This window comes from Lepisma saccharinum (assembly GCF_977018435.1).
Source record: "Lepisma saccharinum chromosome 12 unlocalized genomic scaffold, izLepSacc3.1 SUPER_12_unloc_1, whole genome shotgun sequence".
Classification (NCBI taxonomy): domain Eukaryota; kingdom Metazoa; phylum Arthropoda; class Insecta; order Zygentoma; family Lepismatidae; genus Lepisma; species Lepisma saccharinum.
In genome coordinates this window covers 9,916,837-9,935,874 of record NW_028142891.1, presented here as the reverse complement: position 1 = coordinate 9,935,874, position 19,038 = coordinate 9,916,837, and the positions used below count along the sequence as shown (strand labels likewise).

The 19,038-nt window shown below is 41.2% G+C and overlaps 2 protein-coding genes across 2 annotated transcripts; both read left to right on the top strand.

Moving 5' to 3' along the window:
* Nucleotides 1-8,810: 8,810 nt before the first annotated feature.
* Nucleotides 8,811-10,262, top strand: LOC145982169 (uncharacterized). Its single transcript, XM_083115736.1, has one exon. The coding sequence runs from the start codon at nucleotides 8,811-8,813 to the stop codon at nucleotides 10,260-10,262; it is 1,452 nt and encodes a 483-aa protein (XP_082971862.1).
* A 32-nt stretch (nucleotides 10,263-10,294) lies between these two features.
* Nucleotides 10,295-11,683, top strand: LOC145982168 (ATP-dependent DNA helicase PIF1-like). The gene is made up of 2 exons (XM_083115735.1): nucleotides 10,295-10,741; nucleotides 11,183-11,683. The coding sequence occupies exons 1-2, from the start codon at nucleotides 10,295-10,297 to the stop codon at nucleotides 11,681-11,683; spliced, it is 948 nt and encodes a 315-aa protein (XP_082971861.1).
* Nucleotides 11,684-19,038: the final 7,355 nt, after the last annotated feature.

The window sequence follows — 19,038 nt, the reverse complement described above, 5'->3', positions numbered from 1 at the left end:
TTTCTATGAGTACATTGCAAAGTGCTTCTACCCATGGCTTGTTGCAAGCAATGTGACATTTCCAGTTCTTCTCTTAGTAGATGGTCACAAATCCCACATTAACTTGGAACTAAGTCACTTTTGTTCTGAACAGAGAATTCTTCTTTTCAGTTTCCTTCCAAATGCCACCCATGTATTACAACCATGCGATGTGGGCATATTCCGATCATTGAAATCAGCCTGGCGTAAATGTGTAAGCGGGTGGAAACAAAAAGAGAACAAGACAATTACAAAAGTGACCTTTTCTCCACTTTTCAAGGAAGCTTTTGATTCTTCAGGCATCAGTCAAGAAATGATACAGAAAGCATTTGCTAAAAGTGGACTATTTCCATATGATCCAAATGCTGTGGACTATAATAAGTGCATTCAAAATCGACACCGAGAGATTGCCCAGTCAACTGCTACTGTCCACAGTAATGGTGATTCTGCAGTGTTTCTGAATATTTTGGAAAGTGAACTCCCAGAAGAAGTACTGCAGTCATTTGCAGCGAGATCATCAGAAGAGAAAATGGCTACAGAGCACGATCTACTTTACAAAATTTGGCACAAGTACAAGGAAAAAGTCTCAGAAGAGTCCAATGAGGTAAATGGAGTAGGGAAACAGAGTGGAAGGATACAACAAGAACACTCTTGCTCTGAAAATGGCATCTTAAACATCCCAGATGAAGACCCAAAGGTGGTTGTTCAGCCTGTTCTGCAATTATCCCAAGAAATCACCAGAGATGGCTCTGAAGAACACCCAAAGACCCCAGATGATGTCTGGAAGGAACACCTTCACTGGCCAAAACAAGATAAAAGTGCTGATAAGAAAAGGAAGAGAGGAGCAAGAAAGTTGCCTTTTGCAATTACTTCTACCAAGTGGCAAGAGTATCATGAAATTATACACAAGCAGAAGCAAGAAAAAGAAGAAAGACATAAAAAGACGGAAGTAAAAGAAGCCGTGCAATCAGCCAGTAGCTCCATCACAGACAAGAAAAGCAAAACAGGTTCTAAAAGAAAGCAAATGAGGGAAGATTCGGAAACATCATCAGATGAGAGTGAGTTTTCTGTTCATGATACTGATGACAGCATTGGAATCGAAAATTTGTGTCCGTCAGATGACTCTGAGAACTCTTCCACGGTGGCAAGCATTGTTATTAATTCCTATGTGATTGTCAATTACGAAGGAGAGTACTTTCCTGGTATTGTTAAAAACAAGAGGAGAAAACAGTTTGAAGTAAGTACAATGCAAATAAGTGGCCCAAACCACTGGAAATGGCCTGCAGAAGAAGACAAGATATGGTACCATTCTGAGGACATTTTGTGCAGAATTGACCCTCCTAGAATGATATCAGCAACAGCAAGTCGTTCATCTGGAACATATGTCGTACAAGAAATTACGAAGTTCCGAGATGGAAAATAAAAACTTTTCAGAATTTTTCCTAAAAGAAAAACTTGTACCTGTTTGTAACTTTTGCTGATAAAATGTGTATTATGTAACAGTATTCTTCAGCTTGATACAAGTCATTATTTCTGTATTTATACATATATATGTGTGTGTGTGTGTACATTTTAATGTTAGTTGGTCAGTTTTGTTCATCTTCATATTGATATAGCCTAACTTAAAGTTTTATGGAACAGCAGCACTTTATTGTTTTTAGCATGAACGCAGTTTTAAAAATGTGATAAATATATATATACAATTGCATACTGAGTATCTTGTTTACCATTCATCTCAAGTTGGCCTTTAATTTGTTGCAGTGTTTGCAAATTATCTTAATCTGTTCAGTTACTGGGTCATCATGTGTTTATTAACTGGGATGTCGTGTTCATTTACTTGTCTTTTTTATACTCTACTATGTTTTTGTACATAAACAATTTCCAGCAGATCCATGGGAAGAAAGTCTCTATTATTCAAAATAAAGGTGATATTTGGAATGTCAGAAACAAATTTCAATAAAATTTCTACCATTCCCATTACAGTTATAGACATTTTTTTCCTTCAGTGTTCTTAATTGTCCATTCACTGGCATGTTTAACATGTTATTTATTGTCATTAGCAACAAGTAATATGAACATGGACACCTTGCAATTTATGAAGTACAGTAGAGCGTCGATTATCCGAACGTCGGTCAACCGAACGACCGCTTAACCGAACTGTGTACTCGCTCACTTTCAGATATCTGTAATGAAAAAAGTACGTGACTTAGCTGCTCGTAAGCGTGTAGGCTTGCTTAGACAGACCAAAATAAAGGATTTTTTTAAACGTTAATTTTGTGTACTGTGTGTATTGCTCATGCAAAATGCGTATGTAATATGTACATATTTTTGTTTAATAAACTGTACCACATACTATATATTCCTACTAAAGTTGCCTTTGTACGTTACTTTGTAATACATACTTAAAGAGATGCCTGTTTTTATGAATAAATTTACTGTACAGTACTTCTTTTTGGCAAATAAACATGTACAGTTCGATTATCCGAACAAACCAGTTTTCCGAACACCCATGTCCCCCAATTACTTCGGATAATCGACGCTCTACTGTACAAGGAATGCTACGTATTTTTATGAGGTGACTTGGTGTATTACATTTTCTTAGGTCATCATGGTCAACTTTATTAGTTGTATGTTTGTATTCATTTCTTTCGTATGTTTTAAACTACGGAAGTAGTTGTAAATTGATTTGGATGAAAAATGTGGTGGTGGAATTTCAACAAGTGTAACATTTTCAATAATTTACTTCTTTAGTTATGTTGTTGCATGAGTTTCATACTTCTCTCTTCTCTCGTTGCAGATTTTATTTTTGGAAGTTTTGCTTTATTGCGAATTCATCGTTGAAACAGTTCTTTACAGGCTAAGCAAAAAAAAAAAATCTGTTTCACAGTTCTTTTATTCTGTTATGAAATATTTTTTGTTCAAACTTATATCTTTTTATCTTCCTCATTATTGGCTCCCTTCAAACTCAAATGTATATTTGTTTAGTGTAAATCAGAAGTTATAGTTATGCAAGTTTAAAATAAAACATTACTTGATAAGCTAGATTCAAAATGAGGCAGTGAAGCTGTTGCATTTATATATTTTTTCTTACTCTTACCTGATTGGTAAGACTTTCCACGCATGTCATTTTGTGGTAAATGAAGACACTTCACTTTCAATCTTAACTGTGTGCTAATTTTTACTTTACTAAAAATTGTGCTGCCGTTCCATTGTGTGCATGAATAACATGGGTGTCTTCATTTTGATGCCATATTAAATGTTGTCATTAGCAGCAAATAATATGAAGATGGACACTGGAATGTACGTTCATGATCCGAGGTTGACATTTTTGTCAACAATTCTCTGATGGATAGCTAACAGACAACATTTTCTTTTCTGTGACACTTACAATTTTTTTCATTGAATAACTTGAATTTTGTTTGTGTAATGCACATGCAACTATCACCATTGTTAAGAGATATTAGTGTTCGCTTAGATAAATATATTTCATGATAATGTTGAAAAATTACACAAAGTAGTTGTTTGCTCATGCGACAGGCTATCTTGGAATTTATGGAGTACAAGGCATTCTATGCACTATTTTTGATGAGGTGACTTGGTGTATTAAATTTCATTAGGTCATCATGGTCAACTTTATTGTTGTGCATTTATATTAATTTGTTTTGTATGTTTTAAATTACAGAAGTAGCTGTAAATTGATTTGGATGAAATATTTATGGTGGTGAAGTTTCAACAAGTGTAACATTTTCAATAGTTTATTTCCTTAGTTATGTTTTTGCATGCGTTTCATAGTTCTCACTCTCTCATTGCAGATTATTTTTATTTTTTATTTTTTAAAGTGCGTGTATTCCTACTCGCACCATGCCGAGGAGACTTCGACTGTCTAAATCATCGAAGACGAGGGAGAATGTTGCCAAGCGCAAGAGAACAACAGACCAGAAGCAGTGTGAATCATCTAGTGATGCACTCGCTGCACATTCTCATGATGAACAAATTGATGTTCAACAAGGTACTTAGAATTTCGACCTGTTGAGTGCATGAATAGGTTATTTGCGATACATATTCCATGTTGTTGTTTTAAAGTTTCAGCATATTGAAACTCACAAGATGCTAGTGTGGCTTACTGACTGTGCAATGGTTTTTGCTTTGTGTACAAGAATTGTGTCATGCAAAGGTATATGTGCGTTATTTGTGTGATAAACATAGTTAAAATAGTTTCTTAAAATTATAAAAATGCACGGATAGCCCCACGAACCATGCACAGCAAGGTTAGGTTACATTGTGTTAGGTTAGGCAAACATAGTTACAACTGTTTCTTAAAATTAGACAAATATTTGTTTCAGGTTCCAAAATCACATGAACCATGCACTGCAATGTTAGGTTAGGTCCTGCTAGGTAAGCCACATATAGTTAAATTTATATCTTTTTAAATTTAAAAATGTGCCCATCTCAAATGTAATGAAGAACTAAGTTTTCCCCAATGCATGTATTTAAAATACATAAAATAGATGCATGTTAATGAAATCACATGCATTAGGGTATCATTAGTGACTTTGACACAATCCGATACTAAAATTTGTGGCAATAACTTCGACACTTTACAAATAGACAAATATTTCTTATTTGTGCGTGCGTGCGCACACGTGCAGACAGTCATGTGGCTATCTATTTATACACATGTTTCGTGATGAATGTATTTCTTCAAATCGTTGGCTTACAATTTATCCCTTTTATTTGAAGAACCAGGACTTCAGAACATGTCGACCGTGCATCGAGAGGTCGCACTTCGAGCTAGCGTGGCGAGTCATGATCGAGTTCCTGATCTTGGAGAAGGTAATTCAATGTTGTGTGTTTCTTTCGTTGATAATGTAATTTGCAAATTATGTTCATAGGTGCAAAAACATGTGCAACAAGGATTTTAATTGTTTCAATTTTGTTTTGGATACTGTCTAACATCATTGTATGGATCAATTTGTGGAACACTTATGAATGGAGTGAAAATAAAACGTCAGACTTATGGACGTCAGCCCATATTGTCCTCTTTATGTTCAGTGAAGGAGCAGCAATTTCCAGTTTCGGAACTGCTTTTTGTTTCATTCTGTCTCTCAATGAGTATCCCATCTTTGACTGTGCATATATTTTACGTGTCTCAGACAGATATTGTGCCCATAATTTGATTTTCTTGGAATTTTGTTTCGGATAGTATGTAATATCATTTTGTGGGACATTTGTGAATGGAGTGAAAATCAGTCATTAGACTTATGGAAGTGAGGCCACTTTGTCCTGTCTGTTGAATGAAGGAGTGGTTATTTTCACTTTCGGAAATGTTTTTCAGCAATTGTGTCTCATAATCAACGTTCCATCTTTGAGCGTGCCTATATTTTGTCTGTCACAGATATTGTGGCCATGAATTGATTTCCAACGTACACCGCAAGACAAAGTACTCAGATACTGTTTTCAATTGTTGCAATTTTCTTTTGGATATGTGTAATATCATTTTGTGGGTGCAGTCTGTGGGACATTTGTGAGTGTAGTGAAAAACATTCATTAGACTTATGGAAGTGAGGCCATTTTCTCCTCTCACTTGAATGAACGAGCGGTAATTTTTAGTTTTGGAAGTGGTTTTCAGCAATTGTGTCTCATAATGAACATTCCATCTTTAAGTGTGTATATATTTTGTGTGTTTGAGACATATTGTGGCCATGAATTTATTTTTAACGTACAACACAAGTAGTCTGGTAGTGGTTCTCATAATGGACATAGCAGCTTTCAATTTGCATATAGTTTTTGTGTCTCGTACATATGACATGTATGGAATGAGTTCATGTCATCGATGTCAAATTGATGAAGCTAATTTTCAATGAATCACAAATTTTTAGTGAAAGTTTTTAATTTTGAGCGTTAAGGAAATGAAAGTTCTTTCTTGCCAAACCTTCCCAGGTTGTGCGAGGAACGAAACGTTCAAAGGTTTCGTAGTTTTTGTGAGTTGTTACAACGTTGTGACCACTTTCACACTCACATGTCATATATTTTTTTTTTATAACTTATTATTACAGATCAACATTTTCATTGAACCTAACAACTCTACTGTGAGTTTGTCAGTTGTCTGTCTCATTTTCAACTTTTTGTGTCTATGATAGTACAATTAAAGGATTTGTAGAATGAAATTTGTGTGTGTGTCACGTTTTTGCATAACATTTGTCTCGAAAGGGTGCAATTTGTTTTTGCTTTGTGTTTTCCAACCTCATGAATATTATATATTGAAGTTTGACAATTTGACAGTGGTTGTCATTTTAATGGAGATGAGAAATTATATTTTGCAAATGTGTCACTTTTGTTCTCATTTCTTATGTGTCGCGGATCAACTTTTGACATTTTTTTTTTATTTTTTTCCACCTCCACATTTGTTTCATATGAATAATATATCTGTGCAACGAAAACAAAAGATTGAAATGTTGTGTTTGGTTGACATGCTCCAAAGCAGGTAGTCATTTACTTCATCAGGGATTAGTTTTACATGGCATTTGAGAAATTCACGACACTTTTTCAGCACGACACTAAGAGAGAGTATGTTTCCGACAATCATTTGTTGTAATGCTAATTTTGAATGCACATGGGAAGTTCATTATAACATGAGGAGAACTTTAGTTTACCTTTACTTTATTTCATTTGGGAAATGTTGTTGCATTAGTGTATGACGAGTATGGAGACAGCAGACATTTGGGGTTTGTTTTTAAATTGGAAAACTGGAATGTCCCCGTTATGTCTACAGCATCAACATCCATCGAGGGGCAACTCAATGTCCTGCGACACGTCGAGCCACTAGCAGGTCCATCGTGGTACCATCTGGGGACATCCAGGCCACCTTCCACGAGGGAAGTGGACGATCCACCAGGCCCCTCGAGGATCAGCACACCTGTCATCCACGAAGCGTTCTTCGCAGGATCCCAGACAAGCACGGTCTCCTGCGAGGAAGATGTGGCTCCGCACGACGTGGGTGACCAGCACAGCGAGGTGTGCGCGCCGAGGCTCCTCAGGTCCGCATCCGTGTCATCGGGATCTTCCACCATCATGGCACCGGAGGCACTGGAGTACCTCTGTGATTCCGACGTGCCTGAGGACGATGACGACCACCCCAACGGCCAACATACGTTAGTGGACATACCGGAAGAAAATGAAGCACCACCTGCTTCGCAGTCTAACATCAGACGAGTGTTCGACTTCCATGAGGATATCCCGGCAGTCGAGAGGGGGGGTGGTTGTGGTCGACGAACCACGCGAGAACGTTGCTGCGGCACCCGACGTACCTCTGGCTGCACGGGACCTCGACAGAGTGCCTAGGAAGGCGACTCATGGTAGGGCGTATGTACGGGCCCGGATGCCGGAAACCATCCCGGTATACAATGTTGGTAACCTGGACCAACCATGCCTGAGTTGCGGTGCTCTTTTCTTCAGGGCGGAAAATAGCGACAGACACGGAGACTACAGTGTGTGCTGCCGGAAACACAAGTTTCGACTGCATGATCTGAGAGATCCTCCCCAGCTTCAGACAGGTCTTCTCGCAGGCAACCACGTCATGTCCGAGGTGTACGCCGCGAACATCAGGGTCATCAATTCGAACTTTGCCATGTCGTCATTCCTGACCTACGTGCCTACCCAGCAAGTAGCAGGTCCCACGTTCTTCAACATGTGTGGTCAGGCATACCACAGCATGCATGGCTTACCATGGCGTCCGACCCAGGTTTCTGCGTGACGATGCACATGTGCCTCCAGGTGAAGAGAGCAGGGTTATCCATGCTGCACGAATCCGGGAAACTCTTCCAGCAGTACATCATCGACGCGTGGATCAAGGTTGAGTCCAACGACCTCCAATACATCCGGAACAACCAAACACGCCTGAAGGCCGACACGTACACATCGCTCAGGGACTACGTGCGAAACCGAGCCAGAGAAGAAAACGTGAGACCGGGGAGGATAGTGGTACTCCCCAGGGACCATCCCGGATCCCCCAGATACATGAACGGGCAGTATCTGGACGCCATGACGACAGTCTCACGGTACGAGAAGCCTGATCTGCTCGTGACCTTCACATGCAACCCGTACTAGCCGGAGATCATGTCCAACTTGCGGCAGGGACAGCTACACCTTGATCGATCCGACTTGGTGTGTCGGGTGTTCAAGTGCAAGTTGGACGATCTGAAGGTAAAGCAGCTGTACGGCACGGTCCAGTATCACATGTATGTGGTCGAGTTGCAGAAGCATTTTGAATTTGAATTTGAATTTAAAATTTTGGGAGCGTCAGCACTTAGGCTATCTTGCTCCCGTCAGATTATACGGGGGCCAGCCCCTTATCATTACAAATAACAACTCTAACGTTGCATTACTAAAAATCTTAAAATGTTCTGACTTCTGTTAAAAGCTGAGGCTGTAAATGGGCACTCAGCACACACAAGGACAAAAAACAGGACAACACACACAAAATTATACTGGCCATAGTGCCAGTCACCAGAGCCTCGTTAAGACTCTAGTCCAGGGTGCACTATGTAGAAGTGAGGTTGACTTTTGGGCGCCTACGTGGAAGGTAGCCGTTACACCCCAGTTCCAGAAGCGTGGGCTACCGCATGCACACATCTTTGTGTCCTTCGTGCACGACAACAAGATAGTCACGGAGGAAGACGTGGACAAGGTGATCTCTGCGTATCTTCCGGATGCCGACACCGAGCCGACGTTATACGGCTCATCACCGGGCAGAACATTCACAGACCCTCCGGGGATGCGAACCCAGCAGCACCATGCATTTCGTCGGGCAGGTGCTCGAAAGGGTACCCCAAGCCCTCCAGGGAGGAGACGCGATCTTCCCCAACCGGGGGGTGCTCTACAAGAGACCCACGGACGGTAGGACGTTCACCATGCGGGATGGGTCTGTGATCGACAACCGTAGAGTCATGCCCTACAACGTCCATGCCACCATGAAGTTCCAGTCCCACGTCAACATCGAAATCTGCACCACCTTCAGAAACATAAAGTATCTGTACAAGTACATCTACAAAGGACTGGACTGCATCACCATCGAAGCTCAGCAAGACGAAGCAGGTGGTGGTGTCATGAACTGGGATGAGGTCCAGAATTTCATCGACTGCCGGTACGTGTCATCTCCAGAAGCCATCTGGAAAATCTTAGAGTACCCCATGAACGAAAGATCGCACTCCGTGGATGCCCTGCCGGTCCATCTACCAAGGGAGCAGCCGATATACTTCATCAAAGGGGCGGAGATCGTACCGGAGCAGTTAGCCCTGCCCAAGCCGACCAAGCTGGATGGTTGGTTCACGTTGAACTCCACGTCGCGAGTGTCCCGCGAGCTTCGATACATGCAGGTTCCAGAACGTTTCGTCTGCAATCGAACCACCTGCACGTGGGAGGAGAGGCAGAGGAAGTCCAACACCCTCGCCAGGATAGTCGAGATCTCTCCTTCCATCTTGGAATTGTTTCATCTCAGGCTGCTACTGTTGAACATCAGGGGTGCCACCAGCTTCGACGACCTCCTCCAGGTGGATGCACACCTTTGTCTCAGCTTCAGGGAGGCATGCATCCGGAGGCACTTGGTTCGCGGCGAGGAGCATTACGAGCTCTACTTCAGGGAAGCCGCGAGCCACAGGCACCCCAGGTCCCTCAGGAAGTTTTTCGCCCTGATGGTGACCGTTGTCGGGGAGGAGATATGGCCTGAGATGCGGCACATTTGGGAGATGTATCAAGCCGACCTCATCCACGACTACGTAAGGCACAACGTAGCCGAACGGCATGCGGTAGCACGGACACTCCGGGAGATTGCAGACATTCTTGCGAGGAACGGAGGACCCACCCTGGCAGATCTGAACCTCCCGGAGCTGGACCAGGACATCGTCGATGACGTCCACGAGGGAGAAGCAGATGCCGCCCGGTACGGGACCGACGAACTCAATCCCGACCAACGAGCCATCTTCGACCGGGTTATAGGTGCGGTCATGGATTTGGAGGATGCGAACACAAGAATGTTCTACGTTGACGGGCCAGGAGGAACGGGCAAGACTCACCTCACCAATACCATAATCACACATCTGCGTAGGGGTGACAAGCAAGTGGCTGCCGTCGCTTGGACCGGAGTGGCGGCACGCTTGCTCATCGGCGGATGCACAGTCCAAGGCACGTTCAGGCTGCCATTCACCCTGGACGTGGACACCGCCATGGGCCTCAAGTTCCAGTCGTAACAGGCTCCGTGATCATCTGGGAGGAAGCCCCCATGTCCAGCAAGCACGCACTGGAAGGTGTGGACCGTTTCCTGCGTCGCTTGCTGAACGTTCAGGAACATCCCATGGGATGCAAGGTGGTTCTCCTGGGTGGTGACTTCCGCCAAGTCTTGCCGTTGGTCCCCGGAGGACATGCAGCAGCCATCGTTGCAGTTTCGATCAGGTCCTCCATGCTGTGGGAGACCATGACGCACCTGGCCCTGAAGAGGAACATGAGGGTAGGTGAGGACGAGGCTCACTATTCACAATGGCTTCAGAGTTTGGGGTCTGGAACGTTACCCACGAAGACCAGAGGCAATGTGAGGGATCTAGTGGTGATCCCCGACGTGATCTTGGTGGCCACGAGGGATGTTCTCCTCACGTTGGTCTTCAGAGACGATTCCTTCGAAGACGCGTTCCAGAGAGCCATCTTGACCCCAACCAGCGTGAAAGTGGAGGAGGTAAATAGATTCGAAATGGAGAGGATACCTTTTGAATTTGAATTTGAGTTTAAAATTGTGGGTGCGTCAGCACTAAGGCTATTTTGCACCCGTCACATTATACGGGGTCAAGCCCCTTATCGTCACAAATAACAACTCTATCGTTGCAGAACTAAAATCATAAAATATTAAAATGTTCTGACTTTCGTTAAAAGTTGAGGCTGTAAAGGGGCACTCAACACACATAAGGACAAAAGAACAGGACAATACAAACAAAATTATACTGGCCATGAGGCCAGTCGCCAGAGCCTCGTTAGTCTTCAGTCCAGGGTGTACTAACGTGAAAGTGAGGTTGACATTTGGGTGTACTACGTGGACGGTCACCCCTTACACCCCGGAGAGGATACCTGGCGAGTCGACTACGACAATGATCCTGAGCATAATTTCTATGCCTCCATGCAGATGCTCAACTCCGTCAACCAGCCGTCGTTACCTCCACACGAGCTCGTCCTCAAGAAGAACTGCATAGTCATGCTACTCAGGAATCTGGACATACAGATGTTGATGTGCAACGGCACCAGAATGAAGGTGGTGAACATGATGGAGCACATCCTGACGGTCGAGTACCTGGACAACCGAGACGAGAGGCAGCTAGGTTACATACCCCGAATGACTATGCAGGCCCGCGACCCGATATTACCAAAACCGATGACCAGGACTCAGTTCCCTGTGAGGCCTTGCTATGCGATGACCAACAAGGCCCAGGGACAGACTCTGACGAAAGTGGGGATCTTCCTGCCGAAGCCCTGCTTCAGCCACGGTCAGCTCTACGTGGCCTTTTCCAGAGCAAGGAGAGCGAATGACGTGAACGTATACATCGAGAAGACGGCAGATCAGGGGAAGCTCTTTCCCCGGGACGATGCAGTCTACACCTGGAACGTCGTCTTTCCAAGAGTCCTGTAAGTAGGTAAGTTCCTCTAACGCAATCTCCCGCAATTGATATTGGACATAACATGACGATGATTCTATGAAATACTTGGAAGAGACAGATACAAAATACTCGATGCAAATACTCAGCATTTGTAATGTATCGTACCGTGCATGAGGAAGACACGCAATCCAGGCATCCGTGTTTCTCTTCCACCGCAAGGAATTTTGATTTGCCTCTACGTTCCTACCACTTTCGATGGCAATTTTCTCAGTTTTCATAACTCGTGCACGCTTTTTTCTTCTAACGTAACCATGTTCTTTATGGAGCATCTCCAAATAGGTTCTTATACTTTTTTTTATCCTATCGCATACGTAATTGGGGAAAACATCCTAGCTGCGTCAACGCAAGTACTGGGAGGTGGTATGCTATTTACCGTCATCTTCCTCTGTCATTTTCCTCAGGGGAAGGTTGCCGCTCCGTACATTTTTACATCGATCCAGGTTCAACATCTTCACCATGCTCCATCAATATGTTCACACCATTACAAAATTAGCATACTTTCATGCATCAAGTCCGCACTCAAGTCATCTCACTTTCCAACTAACAAGGAAAGTACTTCATACCACCATTGTAGTGCACTCCATGCAATCACTTTGCTGCATGGTGGCGTTGCACACGATATTCTTCACGTTGGACTTCTTGCCAGCAAGATATTTGTACGTTGGTCATTGATACACTGAGACACAATATGGCATGTACACCTTCCTAGATAATCGCGTCATGCTTGTGTTTTGTCGATTTTCATTTGTTATGCAGTGTTTCAACCTTCGGAACCCAAGAAATACCCATGAACAAAGCTCATGTGATCTAATTTTTTAAAAAAACTTTTTCGCATTGTTTTACAAAGAAAATTCCAATGGTTCGTGGGGCAATCCGTCCCGGAATTGGTGGTAAATTTAAAACTAAAAAATTATTTTAGTTTGAAATTTTTTGAGTCCAAATTTCCCACCGATTCCGGGCTCCTCCCCCTGTGATAATCAACCTACCACCCCCAAACGAGGCCCCGCCTCTGCTCCGGCTTTCTCTATAGAGTCCCTGTCAAAGGCATGAGTCACCTGCCCCAAACTTTTAAATTTGAAGAAACCCGTTTCCAAAATACGGAAAACTTACCTGAATTTCACAACGCATCCACGACATGTCATATTAGGCATATACCCACAGCCCATTCCTTCAACGAGTAGCTTACATTCACTGCCACAATTTGGACATTCCTTTTGCTTTCCTCACGATCCCATGTTCAATTAAATTAAAAAATCTATTGGATCTTCCATACCCAGTACGAATTTCACCGCGCATCCACGACACGTCATGTTTCTAACTTTTGTTGCAAACACACAGTTCGAAACACTGGATACCCAATAAATATGAACAAAACACACACAACGCGTTATGATGTACAAAGGCTATTGTCTGTCTGAGAATTAATTTTCAACAAAGAACATGAATTTCCGCTATCATACATTCCCACATCACACAAAACCTCTTCCAGATGTTAGACAATGCTACAGGAACTTATTACCGTAACTAGCTTCCTGTGTAAAAATTAGAAATCTGTCCGGGGAATAGTAAATTAATACTGAAAAAACTAGTGAAATAAATGTTACTTATAATAATAAGGCAGTAATAGAAGGCACGAAGCAAATAAAATTCTTAGGTCTATATATTGATGCACATCGAACATGGAATGATCATATTAATTATACAGCTAAAAAATATCAAAAGGATTATATATATTATACATACACTGAGTGAATGTGTAGATAGTAATGTACTACTGAAAGCATACTATACTCAGATACATAGCATGTTGAATTATGGTGTGCAAGTATGGGGTAATAATTCGCAAAAAAAAGGCAGAGAGAATAATATGCAAGGAATCCCCTAAATCACACTGTTGCCCTTTATTTGTTAAGTTGGGAGTACTCCCTCTAGTACATAATAATTTACGAAAGGTTTCAACACAACAGTATAAATCACTAATACGAGAAATCGACAGAATCTAAGTATAAGAAGATACCCACATAGTAAATCCCAAAAAAATATGACATATATGGCGGTAAAAAATTTACAATCACCTACTACAAAACTTAAAATCTCTACAAATGACTAGATTTAAGAAGTTGATTCTAAAAATTTTGAAAAATGAGTCTCTCTATGAAGTTAATGAATACTACTCGATTGAATGAGAAATATTTGTCCAAAGAATTTTATACTTGAGATCTTAATACATAAATTTTGTCTTTACAACATGTAACTAGTAATTATTTATTTTATATATGGTACAAATAAATAATAATATAAGTTGACGATGTCGATACATTCTTGTAATGTATTATGGCAATAAAATTCATATCTCATCTTGGTAAAAATTTACTATCCACAAACACGTGTAACTTCTTTGTTTTGTCATTTTTAACATTCGTACTTACGTATCTGCTTCGCGGAACATTCTTTAAGGTGTATCCACATTTTTTTGATCAAAGTAATTTCAATTTTTGGTAAATGTCTGTTATATTAGAGACACATTTCTTAATTTTTGCAGAAAAAACTACTTACGGAAATGAGTTTCTGTAGCATTTTGAAAGTTCGTGGAGGTATTTTCTCACCGTAGAATGCTGCACAACAAGAAATAAGCACTTTTGATATAATAAACTTGCATTTTGTGCAAAGCGACAACATTATGCCGTTGTTCCCATTATGTACCTGCAGGTGGCGCGAGCGTCGAAAGTCACGCGATCTCGCCAGTGTTTCCAAACGTGCCTTTTTTTTTAACTATGCTTACCTAACCTAACCTTGCCGGAAAGGGTCCATGGGGCTATAGTGAATGGTTTTTGGGGCTATCCATCAATCGTTTGTGATGACATAATGAACACGAAATTAGGTATTTTTCGGTTAAGGTTGAAACATTGCATACCCACTCCAAATCGACAAAAGACAAGCACGATGCGCAATGATCCACAGCTGTGCGCACCATATTGTATGTTCCGCAACGGATGAAAGGAACCAAAAGAATTACTCGTAATGAGAAGAATCGAAGTTATTTTCATGTAAAAAGCATAATAGCACCTTCAACTATGTTCCGCAATACACAACTGGTGAGTACGAACCATCCGAAACACATAATATCCGATTTTAATATGTGTCTGATATAACACACATTTACCCAATTTTTCACATTACGTGCGCTTCTGTCTTTTAGTTTCTCGCTTCTGCATAACACAATATGGCACGTACACCTTCGTAGTAGATCATTGCGTGTCGTGCTTTTGTTTTGTCGATTTCCATTGGGTATGCAGTGCTTCCAACCTTCTTAACCGAAAAAATACAAACAGTTAAAATGCGTTGAACCATTGGCGATAGCCCCAAGACACATTACGTAAGGTTAGATTTAGTTAAGTTAGGCAAACATTTAAAATTCGTGCAACTAATTATGTTTAGTTAGGATGGGCAAACATAGTTAAAATTGGTAACATTATAGTATAAGGGAAACTGATTTCTTCAAATTTACAGGAGAAAATATTTACGGAAATCATTTTCTGTAGCGTTGTGGAAGTTCGTGAATGTAGTTTTGATCCATTTTAATGCGAAAACATGTCGTTTTCTGTGAAAATCTCTGTCCGAAATGCTGTTTCTGTTGCCGCCATTTGCTTTCTGCACGAGAGTATAATGTTCCGTATGTTAAGATGATCCAACCCCATAGTCAGTGTTTCAGACTCGCCATGTTTTCACTAGAACATGACTTGTAGAATATTTTTTTTTTAACTATGCTTGTCTAACCTAACTTAACCTAACCTTACGGAAAATGGTTTTTGGGGCTAATGTCAATGGTTTCTGGGGCTAACATCAATGGTTTGTGAGGCTAAAGTTAATGGTTTGCGACGTATTAGCATAATTTTAAATCCGGGCACGAAAGTAGGTATTTTCCGGTGAACGAGGTTGCAACACTGCATAAATCGACAAAACACTCACAAGTTGCCCTGAACACATACGCTATCGCCCGCCATAATGTGTTACAGAATTGAAATAACAAGTAACAGTAAGTACTCGGAAATGTAAGAAATAGACATTATTTTAGTTATTATTTCACCTTAGGAAATGTTCCGCATTCCAAAATAGTGCGTTAGCAATGTAAAAAAGTCTGAAATATATGATTTATAGGTGTTTCCCTTATACTATAATAGTACCACGGATTTTAACTATGTTTGTATTTTTGGTTGGAAACACTTCATACCCAATGAACATCGACAAAACACAACCACGACGCGTTATGATATATGAAGGCGTACGTGCCAAAGGTGGTAACAGTACGGTATGGTGAAAACACATTGCTTCAAATTTACAGGAGAAACTACTTACGGAACTGAGTTTCTGTAGACTTTTGGAAGCTCATGGAAGTGTTTTCTCCCTTAGTTTAACTTATTCGGCCGGAAAATCATGTATTTTTCGACATTAATGTATCTCCGATGCAAAGTAACTCTTGCCACCATTACCGTCGACTACGTGAATCAAATGTTCTGTGCGTTCGATTATGTAAGCCTCTGTTAGTGTAGCAAACACGCAGTAGTTTAACAAGATGACGTGTGAAGGTTGCATCGTGAATTTTGTTTTCCAATTTAATTTTCTGTTTGCCTAACCTAACTGAACCTAACCTTCCGTGAATGGTTTGTGGATCAATTTTGGCTTAAACACCTTCTGTGAATAGTTTGTGTGGCATTTTTTGGTTAATAAGTTTGGAAACAATGCATATCAGCTGACGATAGACAACGTGATTCAAGATTTGCCCGCCATATTCTGTGTAACGAAAGCGAATTAGCAACGAACAATAAATACTTGTAATGTGAAAAATTACGCTTTTTTCAGTGTCAAAAGCGAACTCCAACGTTCAAAAATGTTCCGCTATGTACAAGACGTAAGTACAAATGTAAATAATTAGGAAATAAACGAGCGAAATGTGTTTTCACTATACCATACTGTTACCGCGCAAGGCTATTGTGCGTCGAAGAATTAGTTTTCAACAAAAATAATGAATTTCCCCTATGACACATTCCCACATGACAGAAAACTCCTTCCAGATGTCCAACAATGCTAGAGGAACTAATTTCCGTAAGTAGTTTCTTCTGTAAAAATGCAGAAATGTGCTTGGTATAGTAAACATTTACCCTTATCTTATATTATCACTACATCGGGGTGGCACTACATGTAAGCGAAGTTAATACTTGGGTACCTTGCCTAAAGGTTAAATTAATGTGTAAGTAAATGTTTCTATACATTTCACGTGTCATTTTAGACAATAAGATTAATAATGAAGCAAAATTACATGTGCCCCATTGTGCAATACAAAATATAATTACTGCTTTCCTCATTAAGAAAAATGTCTCTGTTGGGCGTGCCGGCACGGGAAAAAGCACCTGTTACAATTTACAATATAAATTACCTTGCCTGCACATTTCTTACCGATTTCGAAAGAAAAGGAGAGAGAGAGAGAGAGAGCCTTGCCTTGTCGCCTTGCCTAACAAACAGTGGAAGGAACGCCACGGCCACGCCGAAAATGAAAAAGAAGAAAATCAACCAGCGTTGCCAACCCCTCAGCTACGAAAAGTGCTGTTCGAACTGTGAAATTATGCTAGAACGCAACCCAATTGTGCTAGGGCAGTATTATTATTAGTAGTAGTAGTAGTATTATTATTAATTATTATTATTTTATTATTATTAAAAATATATTTTATTACTATTTTCAGATGTTATATTGTATCCCACCCTAAGATCTATGAGGGTGGATGAAGAACTGATGAAATGGTCTATGGACTATGGGATGGAATAAAAACATAATTACATGTCCATATCATTGGCGGCTGGCCAAGTGCAACAAGTGCAGATGTTTTCACCTAATTTTCAAATTAATATTGACATTTTTCATTTGCTTGTTAAATTAAACTATTTCCCAGCAGAACGCACACGATAATACTCAAATAACACGCCGCTCGGCGCTACGCACGTATTGAGTTCGTCCCAACCCAAGAGCAAACACCGCTAGGTTGCGGAAAACTTAGCCGGTTGTCATGGCAACGGTGACGTCACCTAGCGTTGGCCTTGAACGGGTGTCGCCTTCTAGATGAAGCAGTTCTCTCGTCGGAGAAAACATCGCATCCAGTGCTTGTGGCAAAATCTTCGCGTTCTCGCGAGATCTTGTTCCGCGTGTGTGTTTCGCGTTTCCTATCGTGTGTTGTGTTCATGTGTTGAGCTGTGGTTTCTACAATGAACCCAGTAAATGACTTAGTGTGTAATTTGTTGCAGACACCATTTTCCATATGGACGGATGAAGACAAAAAAGACGTTTTAAATTGGGGGGGGGGGGGCACTGGCACTTACTATTTGTTTTCATTGCCTATAAATATACTTCTTCACCTGTTATTTTAGGCACGAGCCGCTACTGGTCCATATCTTTTTTTCAAAATTGTTCCAAATATATTTTACAAAAAAAATAAAAAGGAGGAAAAAACACTCACATATACACTCAAACACACGCTCATAAACACACTGAAAGACGCACGCACGAAGAATTAAAATCATACACACGAACAACGATTTTTCGCCACGGGAGACGGCTTCCGAAATGGTAAGATGCCGACCGAACCGAACCGAACACAAGCTGAAGACAAAGATGGTCAAAATTTGCCGACAAAGGAGGGCGGAACATGAGCTTTACTTGTCAATCCAACTTTCTACTAAACATTCTTCGCAAAAATACAGGCACCGCAAATGGCAGCCCTTATGTCGGTGCTGAGAAAGGACAAAATTTTGAGGGTGGACCACCAAAACCCTCCTCCTCGATTTTATGGCAGGAAGACGCGGAAGAGATGCAAGGCGTTGGTGAGGGACGGGATCCCTGGGCGGGTTTGCTCTCTTTTGTTGGAAATATGTCCACTTCCTGAAATAGAGATGTGCAGTTACTTTTATTTTTAGTTCTTCATAGCACTTTCCTTTGAGGTCAATATCTACCGACGGTTGCAGATTATGCCACAGACTAAGATTATGCTAGATTTGGCTGTTATGCCAAACACAGGGTGCTAGGTGCCAAAGATGGTTAAATTATGCTAGGTTTAGCTCCATTATGCTAGGGTTGGCATCGCTGAAATCAACGAACGTATATGTATATGTGCTTTGTCCTTCAGTATGCGGAGTTACGTCATTAATGAGGAATTCTGCATTTCACGTTCCTCCAAACCACGAACAAAACAACATGCGCAGACCCGCGAGTCCTGTGCACCGTACCCCCGCGAGTAGGGGAGTGGGAGAGTTGACCAGGCTTCCTTATGACCCGAGGTGG

What these genes read in the sequence shown, in the direction of transcription:
- LOC145982168 (XM_083115735.1), top strand. Translation starts at nt 10,295, where the DNA reads ATGTCCAGCAAGCACGCACTGGAAGGTGTGGACCGTTTCCTGCGTCGC. An exon ending in CCAGCGTGAAAGTGGAGGAG is followed by an intron (nt 10,742 to 11,182) that starts GTAAATAGATTC and finishes GCCTCCATGCAG; the next exon opens with ATGCTCAACTCCGTCAACCA.
- LOC145982169 (XM_083115736.1), top strand. Translation starts at nt 8,811, where the DNA reads ATGCATTTCGTCGGGCAGGTGCTCGAAAGGGTACCCCAAGCCCTCCAG.